Source organism: Rattus norvegicus, chromosome 10 (assembly GCF_036323735.1).
Source record: "Rattus norvegicus strain BN/NHsdMcwi chromosome 10, GRCr8, whole genome shotgun sequence".
NCBI classification, from domain to species: Eukaryota; Metazoa; Chordata; class Mammalia; order Rodentia; family Muridae; genus Rattus; species Rattus norvegicus.
The window spans coordinates 106,430,015-106,454,596 of record NC_086028.1 but is presented as its reverse complement, the minus strand read 5'-3'; the positions used below and the strand labels follow the sequence as shown (position 1 = coordinate 106,454,596).

Here is a 24,582-nt window from a genome sequence, read left to right as displayed (position 1 = left end):
GGGCAGCTTGGACGTGGTAAAGCCTCATGAAAGCCCTACATGGTGGTATAAGAGAACTACTCCAGAGAGCTGTACTCCAACAAGCTGTCCTCTGACCTCACAAGCATGCTCAGCATGCACATGCTATACATAACTTACGTGTAAAATGTAAAGAAAAGAGAGAAAGTTGTCTCAAGCAAGAGCAAAGGGACTATAACAGGCCACCCTCTGTCACTGCAACTGTCAAGATTGTTCAAACTTATCCCCACAACCTCTGCCCACTGCTATCCAAAGGAGCATGAGGCAAGCACAGGAGGCAGATCCCACAAAACCACCTGTGGGACAGCCCAGCCCAATATCCTTACAGATGTCAGAGTGAGGCCAGACCAGACCAGAACACACAGTCACATTAGCCATTACCTCTCTGCTTAACTCCTGAGGGTTCACGTGCAGGAAGGCCTAAAGAGAGCTCAGTGGGGTTGGGGATTTAGCTCAGTGGTAGAGCGCTTGCCTAGGAAGCGCAAGGCCCTGGGTTCGGTCCCCAGCTCCAAAAAATAGAACCAAAAAAAAAAAAAAAAAAAAAGAGAGAGAGCTCAGTGCCTTCCAACTAATAAAGACAGACCGATGCAAACCCCCACCTCCCCTCCTTTGGAGGACAAGGCAAGCCTGAAACCTCCTCAGCATCCTGAGCAGGGAGGCTTGTAAGCCTTGCAGGGGCTTTAAACATCTGGTTTCTCAGAAGCACTGAAGGAGCAAGAGATCTGGAAGTCAGTGAAGGCTCAAGCACATACAGGAAACAGCCTCCAAGAGGTCTGCCCCCTCAAGACAGCTCAGCCCAGACTGGAGAACCAAATGACACTTCAGGCCACACAAAGCAGACTTGCACCTTGATGCATGTCTCCTAGCATCCAACTATGGCCAACAGGAAGCCAATACTGCTCCTTGGAAGAGAAGGAAAAGAGGCTCCCTCAGTGCCATCACCCGGGGAATCACCCAGAGAAGGGCCACAGCCCCCACCAAGTAGCCTTCTCATCCTGACCCCTTAGGTCCCAAGACTCTTTGGGAATAAGCCGCACACATCTAAGAAAAGCTGCTCTACCCGCAGCTCTGAAAACACAAAACTGCATGGCTGAGTGCATGGGCCGCCTGAGGACTGCATGGGGACAACAGGAAACTACCGAACTAGACAGACAGATCTGTGTGACTGTTTAATATGTGGTCGTCTAGGGCCAACCACTTTTGAATATACAAAGTGACAAACCTAACATTATAAATGCAAGACACTGTTGGAAATAACAGTTTTCTGGACTGTGACCTGCTAATAAAGCCCAAGGGTATTTAGAAGAACTGACAAGCCAGGTGTAGTGGCACACACCCCTTCAATCCTAGTACTCATGAGGTACTGGCAAGAGGATCTCTCTCTGTGAGCTTAGTCAGACTGGTCTACACAATATGTTCCAGGCCAACCAGACCTACATGGGTTCTCGCAAAAGAAAAAGGAGAGGGGGGAGGGGAGGGGGAAAGGGGAAACTGAGAACAGGACAGCCTCATCAGCTGGTTCTTGTTGGCTGACTGGGATTGGCCATTGTTGATCCCAATCCTCAACATAGGTTCAAAAAACAGCAAACTGCCACAGAAAATGCTGGTGTGAACCAGGACAACAGGCCTAAGAGCTGAGAACAATGGAGAGGAGAGGAGAGGCCTCTATGCTTACAGTCAGGCACCAGCCAGGGCAGCGGGAGCTGCTCTTAAACAAATTACAGTCAGTGGATGGAAAAAAGAGACAAGGCAGAGCTAATGCAGTATTATAGAGGAACTGGTCAAATTATAGTCATTGTTTCACCAGATACCATTACATGGACCATGGGCAGGTTAACAGAACAGAGCTAGCACAAAGTTTTGTGGCAGGATACTGTAGGATGGCTTGGCCACTCAGAGCACATGTTCTGGGATTCTTAAAAGACCAGAACGGGAGCCAGAGACTGGAATGGCCTGGCAGGTATCTTTCCCAAGAAACTTCTTCCTAGAAAGGTCATATAACAGCATGAGGAAGGCCAAGAGAGTGGGCTCTTGTGTTAGGACAATGTTGTGAGAACGTATCTCTAAGGTGAAAAGATAAACCTGTCACTCCTATGGCCTCAGACCCAAAGACCTGGTGGAGGACTCCTCTCTTTGTACTAACACCCTGAGACAAAGACCCAGACATGAGGGAACTCCAGCATCTGGGAGGGTAACGATCCGTGCACAGCTTTCTATGCATCTGTTTGTCCTACCAGGAAGGTACACACTCAAACAACTAAAACCCGGTACTGTGGGTTTAGAATGTGCTCCCCAAAAGATACAGCCCTGTTCTTGCCCCTAAAACCTCTGAAAATGACCTTGTCACGGGTATTTATGAATGTAGGTTAAGGGAGTAAATTAAATGAGGTCACCCTGGGCTAACCAACCAGAGGACCCTAAACCCAGCGACTTGTGTCTTCCGACCATTTGAAGACCAAAACAAAGGTTATAGTGATGCAGTCACAAGCCAAGGAATGCCTGGACAGCCAGAGCTTTAAAGTGATAAGACCTCTTCCCTAGAACACTCAAGAGTACAGCTATAGAGGTTGGGTGTGCGTCTTTAATTCCAGCATTGTGGAGGCAGAGGCAGGAGGAGGAGGATCTCTGTAAGTTTGAGGACAGCCTGGTCTACAAAGCGAATTCCAGGACAGCCAGGGATAGATACACAGAGAGCTTGGGGAAGGGGGAGCACACTTTGGACTTTACCTCCAGAACTGGGCAAGAATAAACTTCTTTTGATTTAAACTACCCCAGGGAGAGACAGTATGTGGATGAAGAAAGGACCAGGTGGACTGAGAATGAGAAGCACACAGCTGAGTCCAAGCAAACTCACTTCAGGTCATATTCACTGGGGTTGAAGTCCTGCCGCCGGCATGTGTCTTCTAGTACCTATGGGACAAATGGTCAGTGAAACCTATGTCGATCTCAACTGGTCACAGGTCAGCCCACCAAACAGCCCAACTCACTGTCCAAGCAAACTGTACATGCAAAACCTGTCTATTCTCCCCCTTCCTATTGTGGACCCATCACTGACTTACTCCCCCAACTACGGCCCAGCCTGTCCATCCCTGGTCCCATGTTCTAGCCTCTGGCCATAAATATAATCTGCCTTACGGGGACCAGTTTGTGTCCATGGCCACTCTGTGGCCTGGCAGTCTTTGTGCAACAGCTGTATGACCAGAGCCCTCCTCTACATGAGCGCAGCTCCAAATGGGTCCTTCCAAAGGGCTATGGGGCTGGTGTTAGGTATGGCAGAACCTCATTTTTGAACTGGGTTCCCCTCTTCACCCTGTGTGCTCTTGCCACAGATATGTATCGTGTACGCCTCTGCAACCTAACAACAGAGGTTTAATAAACAGGTGTAATTCATACGAAGTCACAAGCAGCAACAATCAAAAGCAGTGAATGACTTAGCAAAATTCACTTCCGGGAACACAAACAGGCCCTAGGGTCCCTGAGCTGAGCAGGAAGGAACGCCACTCTTCCCGGAGACCCAGAAGGCTGGATTCGGACAAGCACCGAAGATTCTGGGTCTCGCGTGGCGCGACCCTGTTAGTGGGGTGCACGGCCCCCGCAGTACTCAGGAACCGCGCCTCCCAGTATCCCGCCCCGCCCCCGGGACCCAGCCCGAACATTAGCGCCAGAGGATGGGGCGGGCAGCCGCGCGAAAGTCGCTCATTGGCTGCCTCAGGCCCCGCCCATCGAGGCCCGGCCCCGCCCCGCCGCCCTGGGAGCAACCGCAGGGGCGGACCCTGGCGCGCCGACCCCTGGGCAGTCCGCTGGTCCACCCGTCCGCCCATTTCCCACCCGGGGCAGCGGCCGCACCTGCAGCAGCACGGTGCTCGGCGTCACCTTCACCGTGTGGCGCCGCCCGTTTGGGGCCAGCACCGACACCGCGGAGCCCCCGCCGCCCGCCGGGGCCGCCATCTTCCGCTCACGTGACCGCAGCCGGCTCGCCTCAAACAACTTTATCCGCAACAGCCCGGACGCACGGCCACGCGGCCTCGAGGGCGGGGCTAACTCGCTTCCGGGCCCGCCCCAGACTCCGCCCCCGGCGCCTTGGCTCTGCGTTGCTGAGACACTGGCGTCCCGACGGCGCGGTCCCAAGGCTCCTCCCAGGAAGAAACACACTTATGTCAGCGGCACCGTCTCTTCATCCCGAGGCACATATTCCTGGGAGCCTCCACACTCTGGAGGCTGCCTGCAAGAAAGCTATGCTGCCTGCGTCCAGCCCGGGGCCCAGCAGCTACCTGTCTGCCACCACGTGCTGGGTAGGCCCACAGCAGAGTTGGCCTTTGTACCTACTCCGTTAAGTCCTGATCCTGCCTCCCTCACCCTCTCAAAATATCCCCATGATCATCTTCACACGGAGACAGCCTTTTAGAAAAATATTTCATTGAGCCTGGTGTGGTAATACAAGCCTTTAATCTAAGTACTTGGGAGGCAAAAACAGGCAGATCCCTGAGTTCCAGACCAACATGGTCTGCAGAGCGAGTTCCAGGACAACCAGGCTACCCAGGGAAACCTTTCTTGAAACACAATAATAATAATAGCTATATTTTGCGTTATTTCTTTATTGTGTGTCTGTGAAAGAGAGGGTATAGGCATGCTATGGTACCTGTGTGGATGTCAGAGAACTTGTCTGCTCTCTTCGTCCACCTTGTAGAACTGAGGGATATATTTGAGGTTATCAGGCTTGGAGGCACCTCTACTTAATTGTGTTGATTTCAGGACCTCTCTTAGCTTGTCACCATGACCGCAAGGAGAGAGAAATGCTTGTGGTCCTCGGGATTTTGTAAAATCTAAATCTGAGAGTGGAGAAGCTGGCATAGGACATCTGTGTCACCCCTGTGTGTTGACAATCATGGGCACCTCCTACATGAGAAAAAACATGTGGCAAGTTTACATGTTCTGTGCAACCTTAGACCCTCACTGAGCTGTGCACCTTCCTTGGACCCCTTCAGTTTCTTTCTTTTTGACACACTACCATTTAAAATAAGAACAAAAACCCTCAAGCCTGTTTTCTTTCAACGGTCCCACAGTTAGAATTCTGTCGTAGAACATTTAGAGAGGTGTAGTGAGGAAAAAATGAGTGCATGAAATTTGACCACTTATGGTCTCAAGTTAAAGTGACCATTCAAAGTCCCTCTTCTTCGGGTAGTAAATAAGTCAGCTGTGGGCTAATTCTTTAAGACGACAAGACCGGATTTTTCCCCACATTTATTATGCAACAGTTTTAACACCAATTGATAAATGAGTCCTTTTTATTTATTGCCTTGACAGTTGTCTGGGCTAGTTTTATGTCAACTTGACACAAGCTGGAGTCATCTGAAAGAAGGAAACCTCAAATGAGAAAATAGCCCCACAAGATCTATCTGTAGGGCATTTTCTTCACTAGTGATTGATGTGGGAGGGCCCAGCCCATTGCGGGTGGTGCTATCTCTGGGTACTGGTCCTGGGTTCTATAAAAAAAAGCAGGCTGAGCAAGGCACTAGGAGCAAGCCAGTGCCCCTCCATGGTCTCTGCATTAGCTCCTGCCCTCAAGTTCCTGCCCTGTCCTGTCCTGATTTTTGTCAAATGATGGACTATGATGTGGAAGTGTAAGCCAAATAAACCCTTTCCTCCCCAACTTGCTTTTTGGTCATGGGGTTTCACCACAGCAATAGGGACCCTGACTAGGACAATAGCTTTAGAGCTTCATTGCTAAACTTCACACATGCTACACAAATGTCCTACCACTCACCAACAGCCCCAATCCATCTGTTTTGTTTCATGACAGAGTCTTGCCCAAGCTGGCCTCAAACTTTTGATCCTCCTGCCTCAGCCCCCCAAATAACAGGGATTATGCTTATTTTAACACTTATGACTGCAAAATCATGACTTTCAGAACCTATCATCCCACCTTTTTTTTTTTTTTCTTTTTTTCGGAGCTGGGGCTAGTGCTCTACCACTGAGCTAAATCCCTAACCCCATATCATCCCACCTTTAATAAATACTTTTCCATTGAGAAACATTGTCACGACTGAGCAGTGGTGGTACACACTTTAAACCCCAGCACTCCAGAGGCAGAGACAGGCATATCTCTGAGTTCAAGGCCAGTCTGGTCTACAGAGTGAGTTCCAGTATAGCCAGGGATACACAAAGAAACCCTGTCTTGGAGAAGAAAAAAAAAAAAGATTCCTATATATTAAAGTGAATTCTGTCTTTTTTCTTTTCTTTTTTTTTTTTTAGATTTTCTTTTTTTATATTTTATGTGTGTGGATGTTTTGCCTGCAAGCATGTCTGTATACCACATGCATTCCCTTGGTTCCAGCAGAGGCCAGAAGCAGGCATCAAATCCCTTGGCACTAGAGTTACAGAGAGCTGTGACTTGAACCTGGGTCACTTGGAAGAACTCCCAGTGCTCTTAACCACTGAGCCACCTCTCCAGTCCCGGAAATGTCTTTTTTTCATTTCACTCTGGGTTTAGGTTTTTGTTGTTTTTTTGTTTTTGCTTTTTTTCATGCTCAAATTGATCTAAACTTAGTCATTATGACTGCCTTCCTGCTGGCTGCTAAGCTTCTTGTGAGGAGTAACTTTAAATTCTCTGTGTTTGTCTTTTGTTGTTTTGGATAGTGTCTCCTGTAACCTAAGCTGGCCTTTTAGTGTTGACCCTGCCTCCACATCGTGACTTGTGGGATTACAGGCATATGCCACCATTCTTTTTTTTTTTTTTTTTTTTTTCAGAGCTGGGGACTGAACCCAGGGCCTTGTGCTTCCTAGGTAAGCGCTCTACCACTGAGCTAAATCCCCAACCCCATATGCCACCATTCTTGACTGTTTGTCTCATCCTGTGTAGACCAGGCTGACCTTGAACCTCCAAGTGCAGAGATGACAGCTGCGTGATAACACATCTGACCCAATTTCTATTTGCCTCAAATTTAGAACGGTACGAAAACAGTACAAAGAACATCTTTTAGTCAGATTAGAACACTGATTAAGAGTGCTTGCTACTTACCCTGCCAGAGGACCTGAGTTTGATTCCCGGCACCCATATCAGGAAGCCCACAACTCCCTGTAATTCAAGGTTCAAGAAATCCAACACCCTGTTCTGGCCTCAGATGGGTACCTGCAGGCACATGGCTTATACACACACACACACACACACACACACACACACACGCACACACGCACACACGCACACGCACACACGCACATACACACAAATAGAAATACAGAGTAAGTTGGATGCATTTTGCTTCTTTGTCACTGAATATTTCTTTAATGCTTATTTCTTAGGGACAAGGACATTTTCTAGTATGCAAAATATGAAGTAGGGCTAGGCTTGGTGGTGCACTTGGGAGGCAGAGACTGGGAGACCTCTGCCTTTGAAATCTTACAACGTGGTCTACAGAGTAAGTTCCAGGACAGCCAGGGCTAGAAAGACCCTGCCTCAAAAGATAGAAATAAAAATAGAAGTAAAGATATCTGTATCTTTCTTTCAATACAAGTTCTCTTTCTTCTTTAGTAAGAATGTTCAGTTATAGCACTCTTCTTAAATTTTCCGTTTTAAGACATGTCACACAGAGAGAGGTGTAGATTGTATTTGAAAGATCTGGGAGTTGGGGATTTAGCTCAGTGGTAGAGCGCTTGCCTAGGAAGCGCAAGCGCAAGGCCCTGGGTTCGGTCCCCAGCTCCGAAAAAAAGAACCAAAAAAAAAAAAGAAAGATCTGGAGTTGGAACCCTAGTGCTACAAAAGAAAAAAAAATTAAAAAAAAAAAGCATTTTAGAGTTACTGTAACAACATCATCACAAACAATAAGAAATGTACAACCAGGCACAGTGGCTCAAACCTACAGTCCCCAGCGTGTGGGAGTCTGAGGCAAAGTGTTGTCAATGAGTTTTCAGTCTGCCTGAGACACCCTGTGAGACCCAGGGAGCATGGGCTACAGAGTGAGGCTTTATAGTAAGAAAGCAAAGCTGAGTTGAGCCATTCAAGCCCAACATCTGAACCCACTGTCGAAACAGAACCGGCTCCCCAAACAACTTCTACCCTCACGAGTGCATGATGTTCATACACACACACCAGGTATGGATGGTAGCACTTCTCTATAATCCCAGCACTTGAGAGGCAAAAGCAGGATTAAATTTGAGGCCAACCTCAGCTATACAACAAATTCTAGACAGCTGTATAGGAAGACCCTGCCCCATCAAAAACAAAAGCGGTGGTAGTGCTTGCCTTTAATCCCACCACTTCGGAGGCAGAGGAAGGCAGATCTCTGAGGTCAAGGACAGCCTGGTCTACAGAGCGAGTTCTGGGGTTTTAGTGCTACACAGAGAAACCGTGTCTTGAAAGCAAACAAATAGGGCTGGAGAGATGGTTCACAGGTTAGGAGCACTGACAGCTCTTCCAGAGGTCCTGAGTTCAATTCCCAGCAACCACATGGTGGCTCACAACCATCTGTAATGGGATCCGACGCCCTCTTCTGGTGTCTGAAAACAACTACAGTGTACTCATATAAATTAAATAAATCTTTTAAAAAGAAAGGAAGGAAGGAAGGAAGAAAAAAGAAAATGACCTCTTCTGGTGTGTCTGAAGACAGTGACAGCATACTCACATACATAAAATAAATAAATCTTTTTTTTTGTTCTTGTTCTTTTTTTCGGAGCTGGGGGCCGAACCCAGGGCCTTGTGCTTGCTTGCTAGGCAAGCGCTCTACCACTGAGCTAAATCCCCAACCCCTTAAATAAATCTTTTTGAAAAAGAAAAAGAAAACAAGCAAAAAAACAAAAAGGCTGGTGTTGTGGCTTAGTTGTTTGGGTGCTTATTCAGCATGCATAATGCCTTTAGTTTCACATTCCTGCACCATGATGGTACGTGCCTGTCATCCCAGTACTCAGAAGATGGATGGAGTAGAAAGATTGGAAGTTCAAGTCACCCTCCAATGCGTGGGAAGAGGGGGGAGAAGAAGAGAACAGGAGTGCAGGAGTTGGGGGGAGAGGAGGAGGGGGACGGGAGGAGGGGGAAGGGAGGAGGGGAGGGGAGGGGGTGAGATAGAGGAAGAAGAAGGAATCTGCTGTTTTCCTGCGATCAAGTGTGTCCCAACCCCCAGTACACTGCATGGCACTGCTTACCTTGGAGAAAGCAACCTTACAGACGTAGCCAGAGAGTGGTCCACCAGCAACTACCATTTGACAAAGACAGCTAGATATCACAGTTAGGTTCGGGTAGCAGATATATGGTTTTATTTTTACCTTTACCGAATTCTGAAGTTTGGGTTTTATCTTTTCATTTTGTTTTTGGCTAACTATTGTAATTTTGATTGCTCAGAATATCTGGCACTTGATAGGCAGAGGCCGGTGGCTCTCCATGAGTTAGCAGGTAGCCTGGTACACATAAAGAGTCTCAGGACACCTAGGGCTATGTAATGAGACCCTGTCTCAAAATATTTCCTATTCGACTCAGAAATTGTAAATACAAAACAAGACTTATCTTGACCCGTTCCTCCCCACCCTTGATCACCTACAAAGAGCCACTTTTCTTCCGTAGCCTTTGTTTTTCGTTGTAAAAATAGCAAACAAGATGCTTGTGGGAGCCACCTGCAGCTTCCTATCTCCTCCTTACACCCAGTGATACAAAACATAGCTTTCTTGAAGCCCTCCTGCAGCTGAATAATCAAGAGCAGAGTCCCCTCATGGACAGCAGCGGCTCAGGGTCCCCTAGTCAGTGGAACGGCTGGACCAGACAAATCAAAATTTGCCACCTAGCCCCTTTCCAGGCCTACACCCTTCCCCCAGTTCAGGATCAGGTGCACGAATGCCTGTCTGAATTGTCTAATGCACAGAGCTATCCACATCTGGCCTCAGTGAGTGGTCTACAGGCTGGATACCTGGTCAAGTAAGAATATCAGTTTCTGTTTGATATACAAAAGACCTCATGTCCTTTCTCCATTAAATAGGCCCAGTGGTCAGATGGTGGTGGTGCACATCTTTGATCCCAGCAGTCAGGAGGCAGAAACAAGCAGATCTCTGAGTTTGAAAGCAGTCTGGTCTACAGAGTGAGCTCCGGGATGACCAGGCCTATACAAAGAGACCCTGTCTTGAAATACACACACACACACACACACACACACACACACACACACACACACGGTCCTAAGTTTCCAAGAGTCAGTCAAACCCCCACTTCGGAATCTGTTCAGCTTCAGGTGTCTCCTGTGAGAGAAGAGGCCTTCTCCCAGGTACTGAGAGCTGGACCTGCCCCTCAGCCCTATCTGCCTCCACTTTAACTACTTTCGAGAATGAATCTAGCATCCTTTTTTGAGGACACCTTCCTTCTGCTGCCAGGCCATCTCCCTCCTGCTTCCTCCTGCCAGCAGCTAGACAGCTGTTCCAAGGATCTGCTTTGAATTAAAGTGGTATGGTCCTTTAAGAGAAGCATCCGCAGCCTCCAGCGCTGAAAGGTTCCCAGTGGCAAGATCTGAGAGTTTGTTTCTGTCTCCCTGGAGGGCCACGTGCAAGCCTGCTGGAGGAGGTTGGAAAGAGGGAGCTGGAGGTCACATGGCAGCTGGCCTCATTGGCCTGTGGAGTGCTTTACTTCAGGCACCTGGGGGCCAGCAATTGAACAGCTGAGGGGTTGGTACCCTCAGCCTGAAGCTCTTCGGACATCCACTAGCAGCTTTGTCTGTTCAGGATCAAGGAAGTATGCTAGATATCTCAGGGTGCTCCAAAGGCACCCCGAGAAGTTCCACAGATAAGCAGCGACCCCTTTCCAGGCCTACACCCTTCCCCCAGCTTGGGAATATGTCCACCCTAGTGAACCTCCAGTTAGCCCATGCCACTGCAAGCCAGCATCCAGCAGAGTCCTCCCACTGGTCTGTCTGCCGGGGAAGCAAATGGGCTAGGGCCGGCTTTAGTTGCAGAGGTCCTGGTAGGAACAGGTCCTGCAGAAACATCAGTAAGGTCCAAGTCACCTCAGTGCTCTAAGCGGCTGACTCTGGATCACCCCATACTGGTTCACCATTGAGGGGCTGTAGGGCCTCAGTCTCGGGACTCTCATGCTCCCAATGAAGGGACTCTGACTCCTAGGATCAGCAACACAGCCCTTTCTGCCAAGTGACCACAAAGCTACAAACGGTCACCTGTTTTCCAAGGGCCAGAAAGTCTGAAAGTCTCAGAGAGATCAGTGCCCAAGAACAAGCAGAAGAGTTTGCCATCCTTTGTGAGTTGCTTTCCTCCAGCCGAGAGGAAATAAACTAACAAATACAGAGACAGATATGAAGGCTTTGGGGAGAAACTAAAAGAGGTTTAGTTTCAGGGTCTTCCTGCCTTTGAGCCCCAGCCCAGGCAAAGAACTAAAGGTGGGATCTTAGGTATCTTCAGAGCTTTCCCCTCAGAGCAGGCTACAGGACCAGAGGCTATCCTGCCCAGATTTCTTGTTCATTTGGGCCTCAGAGGCCAGCGGCTGGAGTGCAGAACCACCCAGATGGCCATGTGAGGCCCGGTGGCTGAGACCAGCATAGAACAGCTGGGCCCCAGACAGCAGAAGGTAGCAGCTGGAACATGGAGCTGGGTAAAAAGTGCAGGCTGGGGGCTGGGAATAGATACAGGGAGGAGGCCAGTCTCACATCCGGGCAAGGGAACTGGGTCTGGGGTTGCTGGACACGCTAATCCCTGCTGGGCCAGCCCTCTAAGCAGGTCATTTATCTGTTGGATCCCACAGAATGTCTCAGATGGGACTCATGTGCTACTGTCGGCCTCGGCCATGCACGCCTCTTTCCCAGACCCAGAGATCAGCTTAACACAGACCTTAGCTCTTTCCTGAAATGTTCCATCGTGGCTCCTTCCCAGGAAGGGCTCTGCCTGCCTACGTAAGGCCTGTACCTTCAGGTACTTAACTCTATGTTTATCTGTGCATTCTTTCCTCACTCTGTCCTTCTCCCCAGAACCCAGAACAAAACCCTGAACTCCTATACTGCTCTTGACGTATTGTTCTGGAAATGCACAGTGCCCCGCTCCAGGCCCCCTTGCTACTGGGCACACACTAGATCTGAGCTAGAAGGATGCACCCACTACCAGCTCTAACAGGAGCCAGGCAAGAACAACAGGCAGAGCCAGGCCGTGCACATCCCACTAAGTCAGTGGAGCAGCCAAGAGCGGGAAAAGGCGCAGCCCTTGCCTAGTATCTGATGTGTTTAACATCCACAAGGGTAACTCTGAGGGACCACCTTAGGGAGGTGACTCGTAACATTGTCGCATGTCTAACTCACCCTCCCAGTCCACACGCTTCCTGTATGTAGGACCTCAAACCACCCTATTCCCTGAGGTACCACCAATACCCACCGTGACAGCTGTTGTCCATGACATGTTCCTTGAGCCAGCATCCTGACCCCAGCAACCTGTCTCACTGTGCACAGTGAAGCAGGTAATTTACGGGAAAGGAGCTAGAGCTCAGAGACCCATAGGTCAGCAGCGGCAGAGCCAGGATTCCAATACAGAAAGACGCTCCCTACCCCTATCCCCAGCTCCATTTGATCCCCAACTATGAAGAGAATTATGAAGACCAGCCTGTGCTATCCCAGCCAACCTATTCACCTGGCTTCAGGCTTGGTCCAGCTATTCTTGTCCTGTGCCAAACTGCTGTCAAACTTGGTGGCTTGCGTTTGTTTTGAAGCAAGGTCTCCTATAGTATATATCAAACTCTCTATGTAACTGAGGCTGGCCTTGAATCCCTGATCCTCTCTCATCTACCTCCCAGGGAATGATGTGCATCAGTATTCCAATTTTTGGATTTTGTTTTTAAAAGGCAAAATTCAAGTAACAGGGACCTAACCCCTTGAAGTTGTCACAACAACATTTGGTAGACCTACAATGTGTGAGCCCATCCCCACAGTAGACCTACAATGTGCGCAATCATCTCCACCATGGCTTCAGATATCTTCATTACCCCCTGAGGACACAAGCACACCTGTCAATAGGCACTCCTCAATTCCCCGATCTTCCCGGTTTCCTGCCAGCCTATGGTGTGGCTTTGTCTCTGTGGATTCACCCTTCCTGGGTATCTCTTGTCTACGGAACCACACAGCATGAGTCCTTTGTATCCGGTTTATCTCACACACACAGTGTTTTTAAAACTGTAACATAGGTGGGGATTTTCTTTTTATAGCCGAAAGGCTTCCCACCATAGAAAGAAACCACACTGGTGGGCTTTTGAGCGGTGTCCACCTTTTAGCCATTGTGGATTGCGGGTGCTCTGAACACTTTCGTGACAGCTTTTGTTTGAACACCTGCTTCCAATTCAAGGTGCGTACCTAGGAGTGGAGGTGCTGGGTCAGATGGCCATGTTCTGTTGGGCTCACGGAGGGGCCGCTCAACGGTTTTCTGCAGCAACTATACCACCCCCAGCAGTGTACAGAGCCTCTGTTTCTTCTCGCCCTCGCCAGCGCTTGTTATATTGCATGTTTTTGCTCATATCTGCTCAAGTTGGCAAGAAGCAGTATCTGAATCAGTGCTGGCGAGTCTTCCATTAGGTTGAAGGGGTTACAATGGCCTCTGGTTTTGGTGTAGGTGAACTGAAAGCAGAAATACATAGCCTTAAAAGAATCTGAAGTCTGGAGAGGCTTCCCCACATTTAGGATACTGAAAACTCTGGTGCAGACATGGACAGACGCATGGTTGGCCTTGGGGGAACATAAACTCGGTCTATTTAAGGTAGGAGAAGAACAGGGGTTGAAACAGGGCCCATAGCAGAGGGAAGAGTGAGAGCGAAGGCAGGGATGTTAAGGGAAACCTTTGGTCGGAGCCCCCTTTTCTGCTACCGGTTGTTAAACAAACCAAACACGAACTCATTGTGGTTTGATGTGCAGGCTAAATCACGATACAGCAAAGGCCAGAGAATAGAATATGCATGTCCTTGGCTTGTTCTGGAATTTCTTTGGCACTCATAACCACCACCCTGCTGAGCACTTTCATGCTTGGGCTCCTGTAATCCCACAACCCTCCAACAGACATACGGTCACTGCCTCACTTTAAAGAGTAGGAAACAGAGGCACAAAGAGAGGTCACGGGCCTTGCCCAAAATCTCCCCACCAGGAAGTGGCTCCGGGCCAGGGACTGGCAGCCCAGCCCTGTGCAGCATGCCACCCAGCTGGAGGTTAGCATTTCTCTGCTGAGACTTGGAATAACAGGCTCCTAGGGTAGAAGTTTTCCAGTGAAGGTTCTTGCTCCATGTTTCTATCCTAGTAGCCTTGGCTACTGACGATAAAGGCTTTAAAAGGACTTCTCAGAATGATGGAGCTGCTGCCCTTGGCCAGTCTCAAGCACAGACTTTAAGCTGGTCCAACAACAGAGAGATAGCAAATGTGGATTTCTTTTCTTAACTTTTTAAAAATTATTATTTGTAGGTGTATGGGCGTTTTGCCTCCACATATGTATCTGTGCACCAAGCGTGTGCCTGGTGCCCAAGGAGGCCAGATAAGGGCTTTGTATTCCCTGGAAATAGTTACAGACAGTTTGAGCCACTGTGTGGGTTCTGGAAATTGAACTGTGAGAGCAATTCTCTGTGAGAGCAGCAAGTGCTCTTACCCGCTGAGCCTTCTCTCCACCCCAAAGGTGAACTTATGAATGAGCAGAGTTTGCTGCGTCTCTCAGTTTCTCTGAACTCGGTTCCTATCTGGAAACAGAACACACATTTGCACCAGGTACCCGTGAGCAGACTCCTGCGTGCTTTTCCTTGAATGAACCCGGCATCTTTGAACGTCAGGCAGCCTCATCTTGGATTCTGTAGTTTATCCTTCTCCTTGGCTTCTCACTGGATCTTAGGAGAGCTGGCCTGCCGCGTATGAAAGGTATATTGGGAACCTGCAGTCACTCAGCCTGAAGAAGAGCCGCAGGTTGGTTCTGCAGCACTGGTGGGATCCTTTCTGACTCCACCCTAGGACTCCTCCCTAGGAGTTGCAGCAGGTACCCACTAGATGAAACAGGCTCCTCCTGCCATGAATGTGGGCTGTAGAAGCCCTGCCCGAGGTTTGGACCCTTGTCTGGAGGCAGGTGTGTTTCCTGTCTCTACAAAAACACTACCAGACTGCAGGCAGAAGGTAAAGAAAAAACAAGCGGCTGGCTTGAGGTGCACTTAGACTGGGTATGTTTGGTTTTGTGCAGCCAGTTTGACCACGACTACCACACCATCAGTCTTGCTCCCGAGACTTTTTTTTTTTTTTTGGTCTTTTTTTCGGAGCTGGGGACCGAACCCAGGGCCTTGTGCTTCCTAGGCAAGCGCTCTACCACTGAGCTAAATCCCCAGCCCCCGCTCCCTAGACTTTTAACTATTCATTTATTTAACTTTAGAAGTTCACTGTGTAGCCATGGCTGGCCTGACACTTGCAGCAATCTCCTTGTCTGTGAGTTTGGCGCATGCCAAAGTTGGCTCCCAGTTTTGATTTCTGACAGGAATTTAATTCTCGCTGGTCACCTGAGCCTTGGGATGTATAGAGGAGGTGGTTACATTAGATGAGGTGACTTGCTCCAAGCCGGCAACTTCTCTGATTCAGCTCTCTTCCCCTCCAGTGGTGTCTGGGGCAGGGAGAGGGTCTTAGTGGTCTTCTTCATGGGGCGCACCAGCAAGGGACTCTACACCAAAAGCCTACCAACTCTGTTAAGTAGCAGTACCGCCTCTGACCTACATGTCTCCTAACATCTGCGGGCTCCAGCACAGATAGGGAGCCTCTCCAGCGGGTTGAAGTCACACACTCGATCCTTCCTGCAGGTCGACCCCGAAAGCCGGGCCTTGGGCCCCACCTGTCCGCTCCTCGCAGCGGCCCCCCCTGCGCCGTTACTACCGGCCCCTCGGCGCGGAGCCCTGTGTCCGCCGCCGCTTTGATCCCGGGGGCCCCGCTGGATAAAAGTCTCGGGCGGCTCTACGCCAGCGCCAGAGAGGGAGCGCAGCGCAGTCGGGCGCACCAGCGGGATAGCGCAGCTCCAGCAACTACGAGGACTACGGTGAGCGCAAGACTCCGGGCCGTGCGAGGTGTGCAGAGGGGGCCGAGTGCGAGTCTCCCACGAATGCACTGGGCTCGGGCGCGGGAGGGAAGGCCCCAACTGTTCCAGGTGAACCCTCGCACCCTGCGCCCTGACCCGTCGGGCAGAGCAGCTGCGCAATCGGCAGGGCGCCCCCGTTGCGGAAAGGCCTCTTCCTCCCGGCCCCCGGGGCGCTCCGAGGGCGGGGGTAGCGGCGCCGAGCTGGCCGCGGAGAATGAAGCTGCCGGGGGCCAGCCCGGCCGCGCTGCCCCCCACGGAGCCGGGCCGGGAGCGCCTCCGGCGGCCGCAACGGGTTAGTCCAGGCCCCTCCGTCAGGCTTGTGGTTTGGGAAGAAAAGGCTAAGCCTCCGCCAAGAAAAGAGTGAGCGCAGCCCCCTCCCCCCTGCCGCGCCCGGGCGGCGGCGGCACTTCTAACGCGCGGGCACCCGGGTTGCCGCGGCCCCCGCAAACTACGCCCAGCTCGGCCCCCGCCTCTCATTGGCGCGGTCCGGAGCCAGCGCACCCAGAGTCTGCATTGCCCTCGGCCAGCTACGCGCGGAGCCGGAGCTGCGGAGGCCAGTGGCGCCTGACTCCAGAGCCTCGACGCCGAGAGCCCACCAGGCCGCCCCGGACAGGGAAAACGCACGGGAGCCCGGGCCGAGGAGCAGCAGTGTCTTGCGCGCCCCCTGGCCCGGCGCCCCGAGCCGCCGACGCCTCACTGCCGTCTGCTCTCCGCAGGTGGCCACAGGCCGGAGTGACATTGCCATGGGCGGAGAGGTGCGCGTGCTGCTACTGCTGGGCCTGCTGCACTGGGTTGGGGGCAGCGAGGGCAGGAAGACCTGGAGGCGCCGTGGCCAGCAGCCACCCCAGCCGCCGCCCCCGCCGCCGCCCCCGCAGCGGGCTGAGGTGGCGCCGGGAGCCGGGCAGCCGGTGGAGAGCTTCCCGCTGGACTTCACGGCAGTGGAGGGCAACATGGACAGCTTTATGGCGCAAGTCAAGAGCCTGGCACAGTCCCTGTATCCCTGCTCTGCGCAGCAGCTCAACGAGGACCTGCGCCTTCACCTCCTGCTGAACACGTCGGTGACCTGCAATGACGGCAGCCCCGCCGGGTAAGGCCGGTGCTGGGCAGGACCCCGGGAGGCCGTCAACCTGGCTTGGCTGGCTCCACCGGTGCTCCGCTCCTGGCTCGCCGTCGTCCCATCACTGGTGGCTCTCGCATCCTCTGCCTCCCCGCGCGCGCACAAACGCGGAGACTGCACTGGACCCTTCCTATTTTCAATGGCTGATCTGGTCCCTAGAAGAAAGGGTTCCACTCGGGCGTCTATTGCTGCTAGCCCTGGGGAAAGCCTGGCTTGGAGCCTCCCAAAGCGGGGGAGGGGGCAGCTCTTGAAGCTCTGGTCCGAGGCCAACTCGGGTGCTGACCTCTTGGCCACCGTGCACCCGCCTTTGAAAGTTCAGGTCCTCGGACAGGAAAAGAGACTGCAGTCCCAGAGTGGCTATGTCTCCAGTAGAAAGAGGCAACATTGAAGGACAGGAGGTTTCTGTCTCAGGGCTCCCCTGTGCGTAACAGATTGGTTCGGGACAGTCAGGAATCCGAACACGGGAGCAAGGAGGGGGCACAAGAGGGACCGAAGGCTCCAGGTGCAGCATTCACACACGCACTCAACTTTGAAGTAGATAGAGGACACTGGGAGGTCAGAAGGGTCTCTGGATGCCCACGCGCTCAGTCTGGGCCTTGATAGAAAGGCTGTAACACCGCTTCGGTGTCTCCTGCATCTCCTCGCTGCGCTCCTTACCACTACCGTTTTCTGGGCCTCTAGCCCTAGCATATTTCTCATTATTCAAGTGCCACTGCGTGCTCGAGAGTGCAGCTCTTCGACAGACATCGGCGCCAGGGTTAACGCGGGTCTCATGCGGGGCGGGCTGTGGGAATTTTCCACGGACCGCAGGACCCTTCATCCACCCACCCGCTGTCGCCACCTCTGGGGAATCAGTGGGGTTTCACCAGCTTGTGCGTTCAGTTTGCGATTGGCTGCGGGCGCCCTCGCGCGGCTGTGGTGAGCTCCAGGCAACAGGTGGAATGACCCTTTCAGCACCGAAGTGGGAAAGAGGGCTGAGGATTCCAGCTTGGGGATGAGGGTAGGGAAAGAAGGTGGCTCAAGTATCCCCACCTGACAGCACGCTCTGTGCGCCTTTCCCGCAGCTACTATTTGAAGGAGTCCAAGGGCAGTCGGCGGTGGTTACTCTTTCTGGAAGGTAGGTTCCAGGGGCTGAGGTGTGGGGCAGGAGGGGTCTCCTGGACTCCTGGGACGGAGCCAGATGCCTGTGCCTGCAGGCGGCTGGTATTGCTTCAACCGGGAGAACTGTGACTCCAGATACAGCACCATGCGGCGCCTCATGAGCTCCAAAGACTGGCCACACACGCGCACAGGTCAGCAGCACGAGACCGGCTCGGTCCGGTAGAAGTAACAGAATAGTCAGACTCTCCAAGTAAGGTCTTCTAGGAAGGACCTGTTTACCCCTGGAGCCCCATCCTACATCCCGAGTCCCTAAAACCATGGAGAGCTCCTCACTTTTCAGCCCGCTGACTTTTCAATAACTGAGCCTATCCACCCTCCCATCATTCCCTATCCACCCTTGCACTAGGGCTATCAAGAAGGAAGTCTCCGTACCTGCACACCCCTTTCCTGTTTCCCCAGGTACTGGTATTCTATCCTCCCAGCCAGAGGAGAACCCACACTGGTGGAATGCCAATATGGTGTAAGAGAACATGGGTTTCCCTTGGTGGGGTTCCTTCCTGGAGTGGTCCTCCCTATGGAGTACTTTGAGTGTGGGGATTCATTCTTGGGGGCCGGCCTTTGTGGGGGGGTCATATTTGGGGTGGCCTTTAATAGAGAGTTTAATTCTTCTTGGGGGTGATGATCCTTCTCAGAGGGTCCTTCTTGGGGAGATCCTTCCTAAAGGCCCTGTTTTAGGAGGTATCCTTTCTAGCATTCCTTCCTGGGAGAATGATTCTTCTAGGGGCTCCCTTTCCTTGGGGGGGGGAATTCAATTCTAAGGAGGTCCTTCCTGGGGAGGTCCTTCTTGAGGGTCTTATTCTGGGCAGCATTTTTCTTGGGGGTCTTTCATGGTAGCTTTGGGCAGCACAGGGCCATGGTGGGCTCACCTGATCCCTGTTACAGCTTCATCCCCTACTGCTCCAGTGACGTTTGGAGTGGGGCTTCACCCAAGTCTGAGAAGAGTGAGTCCCTGGCTTCCCAGCCCATTAAAACAGAGAAGGGTGGTGAGACTTGTGGGGAAATATAAACTTTCATGACATGTTTGTAGCATGCCTTAGGGTGACTGCTTGTCTGTGGCTCACCTGACCCCTGAGGAACCTCCAAGGAGGGCCTCCTGCCCTTGATCCTCACCCCTCCCCAGTCTACCCTAACCCCTATCCCATCCCTGGAAATAGCCCAAGCCTATCCTCCTGCCTCCTGGGGTAGGAGATCTTGCCCTGAGTCTAACTTCACCTAAAGCTACCCCTTTCCCATACAGATGAGTATGCCTTCATGGGCTCCCTCATCATCCAGGAAGTGGTACGGGAGCTCCTGGTCAAAGGGCTGAGTGGGGCAAAGGTGTTGCTGCTGGCTGGGAGCAGGTAAGCACAACAGGCCCAGGGGAGGAGGACTTTTTATGGAGGGAGCAAGGGGCCGTTGTGGCAACTCTGGAACATGGGCGGAATGGAGTGTGCGTGGGAGAACCTGGAAGGTAACGGCCTTGCAGATCTGGAATCTATCGGCACAGAGCCCTGCTGGCTCCAGCCTCCATAGGAAGATTAGCTTCACTCGGGTCACCTTAGAGGTCTGACCTCAAAGTGTTCTGTAGCTGGGAACCGTTTAGAGAATGCTTCTGGACCCGTAAGACTGTTGGACTGCAGTAGTGGCCTAGATAGTGGGTTAGTGGTCAGGTGTGTCCTGATATCCCTGCTTCAGCATGCAGTGTTGGGGAAGGGTGGGGTGAGGCCGACTGGTCAGTAGCTGTGCCCCAACAGGAACACAGAATGCATGCTAAGACTGGATGAGGGAGTCCGAGATGCTGGAGTTTATCTTCTTCTTCAGATAAGGAAACTGATACAGGAGAAAAGAGGGGAGAGTCAGCTCTATGTTCTGCCAGTTTTAGCTGTGGGCCAATGCTTAGAATGCCAGCAGTCCTCTGCCTCCAGACCTTGAGGGAGAGAGGCCCCCTGTGTCTTGCCCATGGAGAAGCAACATGGCTACAGTCAGAATGCATTGTTCAGAGGCAGTGCTTCCTCAGGACTAGGGCTGGGGCTAAACCAGCTCTGGGTGGACAGTGAGCACCCATCTCCAGCCACTTGGCCTCACGTCTGGCCTTCCCTCAGTGCTGGGGGCACCGGGGTGCTGTTGAATGTAGACCGCGTGGCTGAGCTGTTGGAGGAGTTGGGCTACCCATCTATCCAGGTGCGGGGCCTGGCTGACTCAGGTTGGTTCCTGGACAACAAGCAGTACCGACGGTCAGACTGCATCGATACCATCAACTGTGCACCCACGGAGGCCATCCGCCGAGGCATCAGGTGCCCTGGGACGGGGTAGCCCATCCCCCATGCCAAAACCCTGCCTAGTGCAAAGGGCCTGGGGTGTGAGGAGTACCCAGGATTACAGCCTAACCTATGATCGTGCTGCAGGTACTGGAGTGGAATGGTCCCAGAGCGCTGCCAGCGCCAGTTCAAGGAAGGAGAGGAATGGAATTGCTTCTTTGGCTACAAAATATATCCCACTCTGCGCTGTGAGTGGCCAGTTCAGATGAGGCATTTGGGAAGTGGCGGGAGATCCTGAATTGTACACCAGTTCTGAAACTAAAGAGGTTGGACCAGAGACCTTATACTGTTCCACAAAAGTGGTCATGCCTACAGCAGAGTAAACAGTCCTTCCCACCTGGACTGGGACTGTCCTGATTTTTAGCACCAAGACCATCGGTCCCAAGCAAACTAGCATCATTTGAAACAACATCAGAGACAAATCCATATGCTTTCTGTATTTTGGGTCTCAGCCCCTCTTTCCAGAGAATAGTGGGAAGGACTTAGGGTTCTTCTTTAGAATGAAAAAAAGACACAGGACCACCGGCTGTCCAAAGTGTAGCTAGTCTGTGAGCCTGCTAGGAGCAGGGCAGGATGTGAAACCCAGAGGCAGGTCAACCTGTGCCTCCTCCTCCTCCCAGGTCCAGTGTTCGTAGTTCAGTGGCTTTTCGATGAGGCTCAGCTGACCGTGGATAACGTGCATCTCACTGGGCAGCCGGTTCAGGAGGGCCAGTGGCTGTACATCCAGAATCTGGGCCGAGAACTGCGTGGCACACTCAAGGATGTGCAGTGAGTGTGTGCAAGGGACCTGGGCTGGGTGGCTCATGACGTAAAGGTATGAGGCAGAAGCAGGTGGATTTCTATGCGTTCAAGGCCAGTCTAGTCACATGGAGAGACGCTGGCTAGATAAATAAATCAAGTACGGGTCGGTCTCAGACTGCGATCCTAAGTCATCAGGCATCCTGTTTGCCTAGAATGTGTAAAGCCGTGGGTTTAATACCCAGCACCACCTACACTGCCTGCAATCTCAGCATCTGAGAAATAGAAAGAAGATAAAAAAAAAAAAAAAACCCTTATCTTGGCTACATAGCCAGTTTGAGGTAGCCTGAACTCTATGAGACCCAGGCTAAAAAAGAAAAAGGAAAGAAAGGAAGAGAAAAGAAAATGTCAGACGGTTCATGTGCTCAAGATAGCCTCCTGCCACTGCCTAGCAGACTCTGGCTGGATGAAGTGTACATAAAACAGGTTTGGGAAGCCCAAAGGGTAAGGGTCAGCATGGAGCATGTGGGTACTGGAGCCAAGGCCAGGGCAGATGAGAAGCTGGCCAGACACAACAAAAGCAAGGGCTGCTTATCTGGAAAAGGCTATACTGTGGGACTCAGGGTGATTTTTCTCCCTACCAGGGCCAGCTTTGCCCCCGCCTGCCTGTCCCATGAGATCATCATACGGAGGTCAGTGACTCCCACAGGTTCTATTACCTCTGTAGTATTAATTCCATAGGCCTTCAAGCACCTCCCAAACCAGTAGATGCCTTTCCATGAGATCCTTCTGGAGACTCTATATAGTATGTTTTTCTTTCTGGGCCCTCCAACCCTACTACACAGCTGTAGCCCCAAACAATGACACCAACGGACTTGACAACCCACACCTGGGTTCTTTCTACAGCTATTGGACAGATGTCCAGGTGAAGGGGACCTCACTGCCCCGGGCACTGCACTGCTGGGACCGGAGCTTCCATGACAGCCATAAGGCCAGCAAAACGCCCATGAAGGGCTGCCCTTTCCACCTGGTAGACAGCTGTCCCTGGCCCCACTGCAATCCCTCATGCCCTACCATCCGGGACCAGTTCACAGGCCAAGAGATGAACGTGGCACAGTTCCTTATGCACATGGGCTTCGATGTGCAGACGGTGGCCCAACAGCAGGGGATGGAGCCCAGCAAACTGCTAGGGATACTGAGTAGCGGAAACTAGATGTCTGCCTGCAGAGGAGGTAGTAATGAAGGGGCCGGTCCACCTACTGTCCCAGGGTGACTCACCTCTACTTCTAGGCTCTTCTGCTCTCCCAGGACCCACCTGAGTATGGATGCCTGACTGTCTATACCCTCCCTCTGCCCAGCTAGAAGAGTGGTCTGCCCTGAGCCCAGGGACCCTTCCTACCCCGTATCTGTTTCCCTAGCCCCCAGGCCAGCTTAGGGGCAAGCCGGAAGCAAAGCCAAGCACTGGATTCCTGAGCCTATCAGCTCAGACAGTCCCTCCTAGCCCCCAACTGATCCTGTTCTTTTGTATTATTTTATAAAGTGACTTTTTTTATTACTTTAATTTTTAAAAGAAATCGAAATTAAGAAATATATGATGGATGATATTGTTTTGTAACATATTTTTTCTTAATAATTAAAAAAAAAGATAACAGACGCTCATCCCAAGCCTTGTTTATTTGAAGAGCCAATGTACTCATTTTGCATGTGTTCCTAGGACAGCATGGGACCAGCAGAGGGACCAGAGGGACTCTAACCTCTGATGCCTTCTCGGATGTTTGGTAACCCCTACTTCACATGTTAGTCCCCTTCTTAAGGAGGCTTCATTCATTCATTCATTCATTCATTCATTCATTCAGCAGATACCTAGTTCCCTATTGTTTGTGATTACAACTCATCTTGATTTTTTTTCTTTTCTTTTTTCTTTCTCTTTTTCTTTCTTGAGACAGAGTCTCTCTGTTATGTAGCTCTTGCTGTCTTGGAACTCACAGAGACCAACATGCCTTTGCCTCCCAAGGGCTGGGATTAAAGGCTCACGCCATCACACCAAGAAAGTTTTCCCTTTTAAAATTATTTTATGTGTATGACTGTTTTGCCTGTGTGTATATGTGTGTGCACGGTGTGCATGCCTGGTGCTCACAGAGGTCAAAAGAGGGCACTGGGTATCCTGGAACTGGTGGGTACTGGGAAGATGGCTTAGTTGGTAAAATGCTCAGAATACAAACATCAGGACCAGTTGGGTGTGGTGGAAAAACTCCTTTTTAATCCTTTAAACCTGGGAGGCAGATGCGGGTGCATTTTTGGGCTCCAGGGCAGCCAGGACAACACAGAGAAACCTTGTCTTTTTTTTTTTTTTTTTTGGGGTTCTTTTTTTCAGAGCTGGGGACCGAACCCAGGGCCTTGCGCTTCCTAGGTAAGCGCTCTACCACTGAGCTAAATCCCCAGCCCCGAGAAACCTTGTCTTAAAAAACAAAAACAAGGGGTTGGGGATTTAGCTCAGTGGTAGAGCGCTTGCCTAGCAAGCTCAAGGCCCTGGGTTTGGTCCTTAGCTCCAAAAACAAAACAAAACAAAAACAAACAAACAAAAACCAAGTATGATGACCAAAGTTTGTTCCCTAGCACCCATCTAAGAAGTTGGACATGGTGGCACATAATATATGTAATCTGAGCTTGGGGGAGACAAGAAGGAAAATGGATCCCAAGGGCTTGTTGGCTAGACAGCTTGACCTCATCAATAGTTCCAACTCTCAGTGAACAAGAGATCCTATATCAAAAAGAACACAACAAGGGGCTAACTTTTAATCCTAGCACTAAGGAGACAGGGGCAGGCAGATCTCTGTAAGTTCAAGGCCAGGCTGGTCTACAGAGTGAGTTCCAAAACAGCCAGGGACCTACACGGACAAAACCTTGTATTCAAAACAGAACAAAACAAAAAATAGGAACTGCCTAGTTCGATTTCACGTAAGGAAGGGTTCAGAGCAATGGCTCACGGTTAAGAGCAGTTGCTGCTCTCCCAGAGGAGCAGTGCTGGGTTCCCTGCACTCACATAGCATCTGTTACTGCAGTTCCAAGGCTGATGCCCTCTTCTGGTTTCCAGTGGCTGCTGCACGCACATGGTACCCACGAACCGAGATGCTTTTCTTGGTTCTCAACTTAACTCCATCCGGAATTGATGAAAACTCAAGTGGCTAAGTACACTGGGAGGGTTTGTTTATTTGT

General features: G+C 51.3%; 2 protein-coding genes across 7 annotated transcripts in view; one reads left to right on the top strand and one right to left on the bottom strand.

Annotated features, from left to right (window-relative positions):
- The window catches only part of Aspscr1 (ASPSCR1 tether for SLC2A4, UBX domain containing), a 37,632-nt gene extending 33,635 nt beyond the window's left edge, over positions 1-3,997 (bottom strand). The window contains exons 1-2 of one of the 2 annotated variants that reach the window (NM_001398979.1): positions 3,865-3,997; positions 2,873-2,928 (exon numbers count right to left, since the gene is read on the bottom strand). In NM_001398979.1, the coding sequence (NP_001385908.1) occupies positions 2,873-2,928; positions 3,865-3,966 (158 nt within the window). In that variant the 5' untranslated portion in view covers positions 3,967-3,997. Of the gene's footprint in view, positions 1-2,872; positions 2,929-3,153; positions 3,674-3,864 lie in introns of those variants that run through there. The other variant, XM_063269895.1, reaches the window with a different exon arrangement.
- An 11,945-nt stretch (positions 3,998-15,942) lies between these two features.
- Positions 15,943-23,025, top strand: Notum (NOTUM, palmitoleoyl-protein carboxylesterase). Of its 5 annotated transcripts, none has more exons than NM_001013975.3 (12): positions 15,943-16,014; positions 16,770-17,140; positions 18,235-18,287; positions 18,367-18,462; positions 18,731-18,791; positions 19,214-19,272; positions 19,569-19,671; positions 20,413-20,604; positions 20,716-20,816; positions 21,249-21,396; positions 22,011-22,058; positions 22,273-23,025. In NM_001013975.3, exons 2-12 carry the CDS (start codon positions 16,797-16,799, stop codon positions 22,577-22,579), a joined length of 1,512 nt encoding a protein of 503 aa, NP_001013997.2. In that variant the 5' UTR covers positions 15,943-16,014; positions 16,770-16,796; the 3' UTR covers positions 22,580-23,025. The 5 variants fall into 5 exon arrangements, with proteins under 5 accessions (NP_001013997.2, XP_038942152.1, XP_006247949.1 ...); XM_006247887.5 differs by lacking the exon at positions 15,943-16,014 and adding an exon at positions 16,111-16,345; NM_001415777.1 differs by lacking the exon at positions 15,943-16,014 and having other exon boundaries at positions 16,557-17,140.
- Positions 23,026-24,582: the final 1,557 nt, after the last annotated feature.

Bases quoted from the DNA above. Each gene is read 5' to 3' on its own strand.
- Notum (XM_006247887.5), top strand. From the start codon at position 16,268: ATGAAGCTGCCGGGGGCCAGCCCGGCCGCGCTGCCCCCCACGGAGCCG. The intron at 17,141-18,234 runs GTAAGGCCGGTG...CCTTTCCCGCAG, and splicing joins AATGACGGCAGCCCCGCCGG to CTACTATTTGAAGGAGTCCA. The intron at 18,463-18,730 runs GTCAGCAGCACG...CTGTTTCCCCAG, and splicing joins CTGGCCACACACGCGCACAG to GTACTGGTATTCTATCCTCC.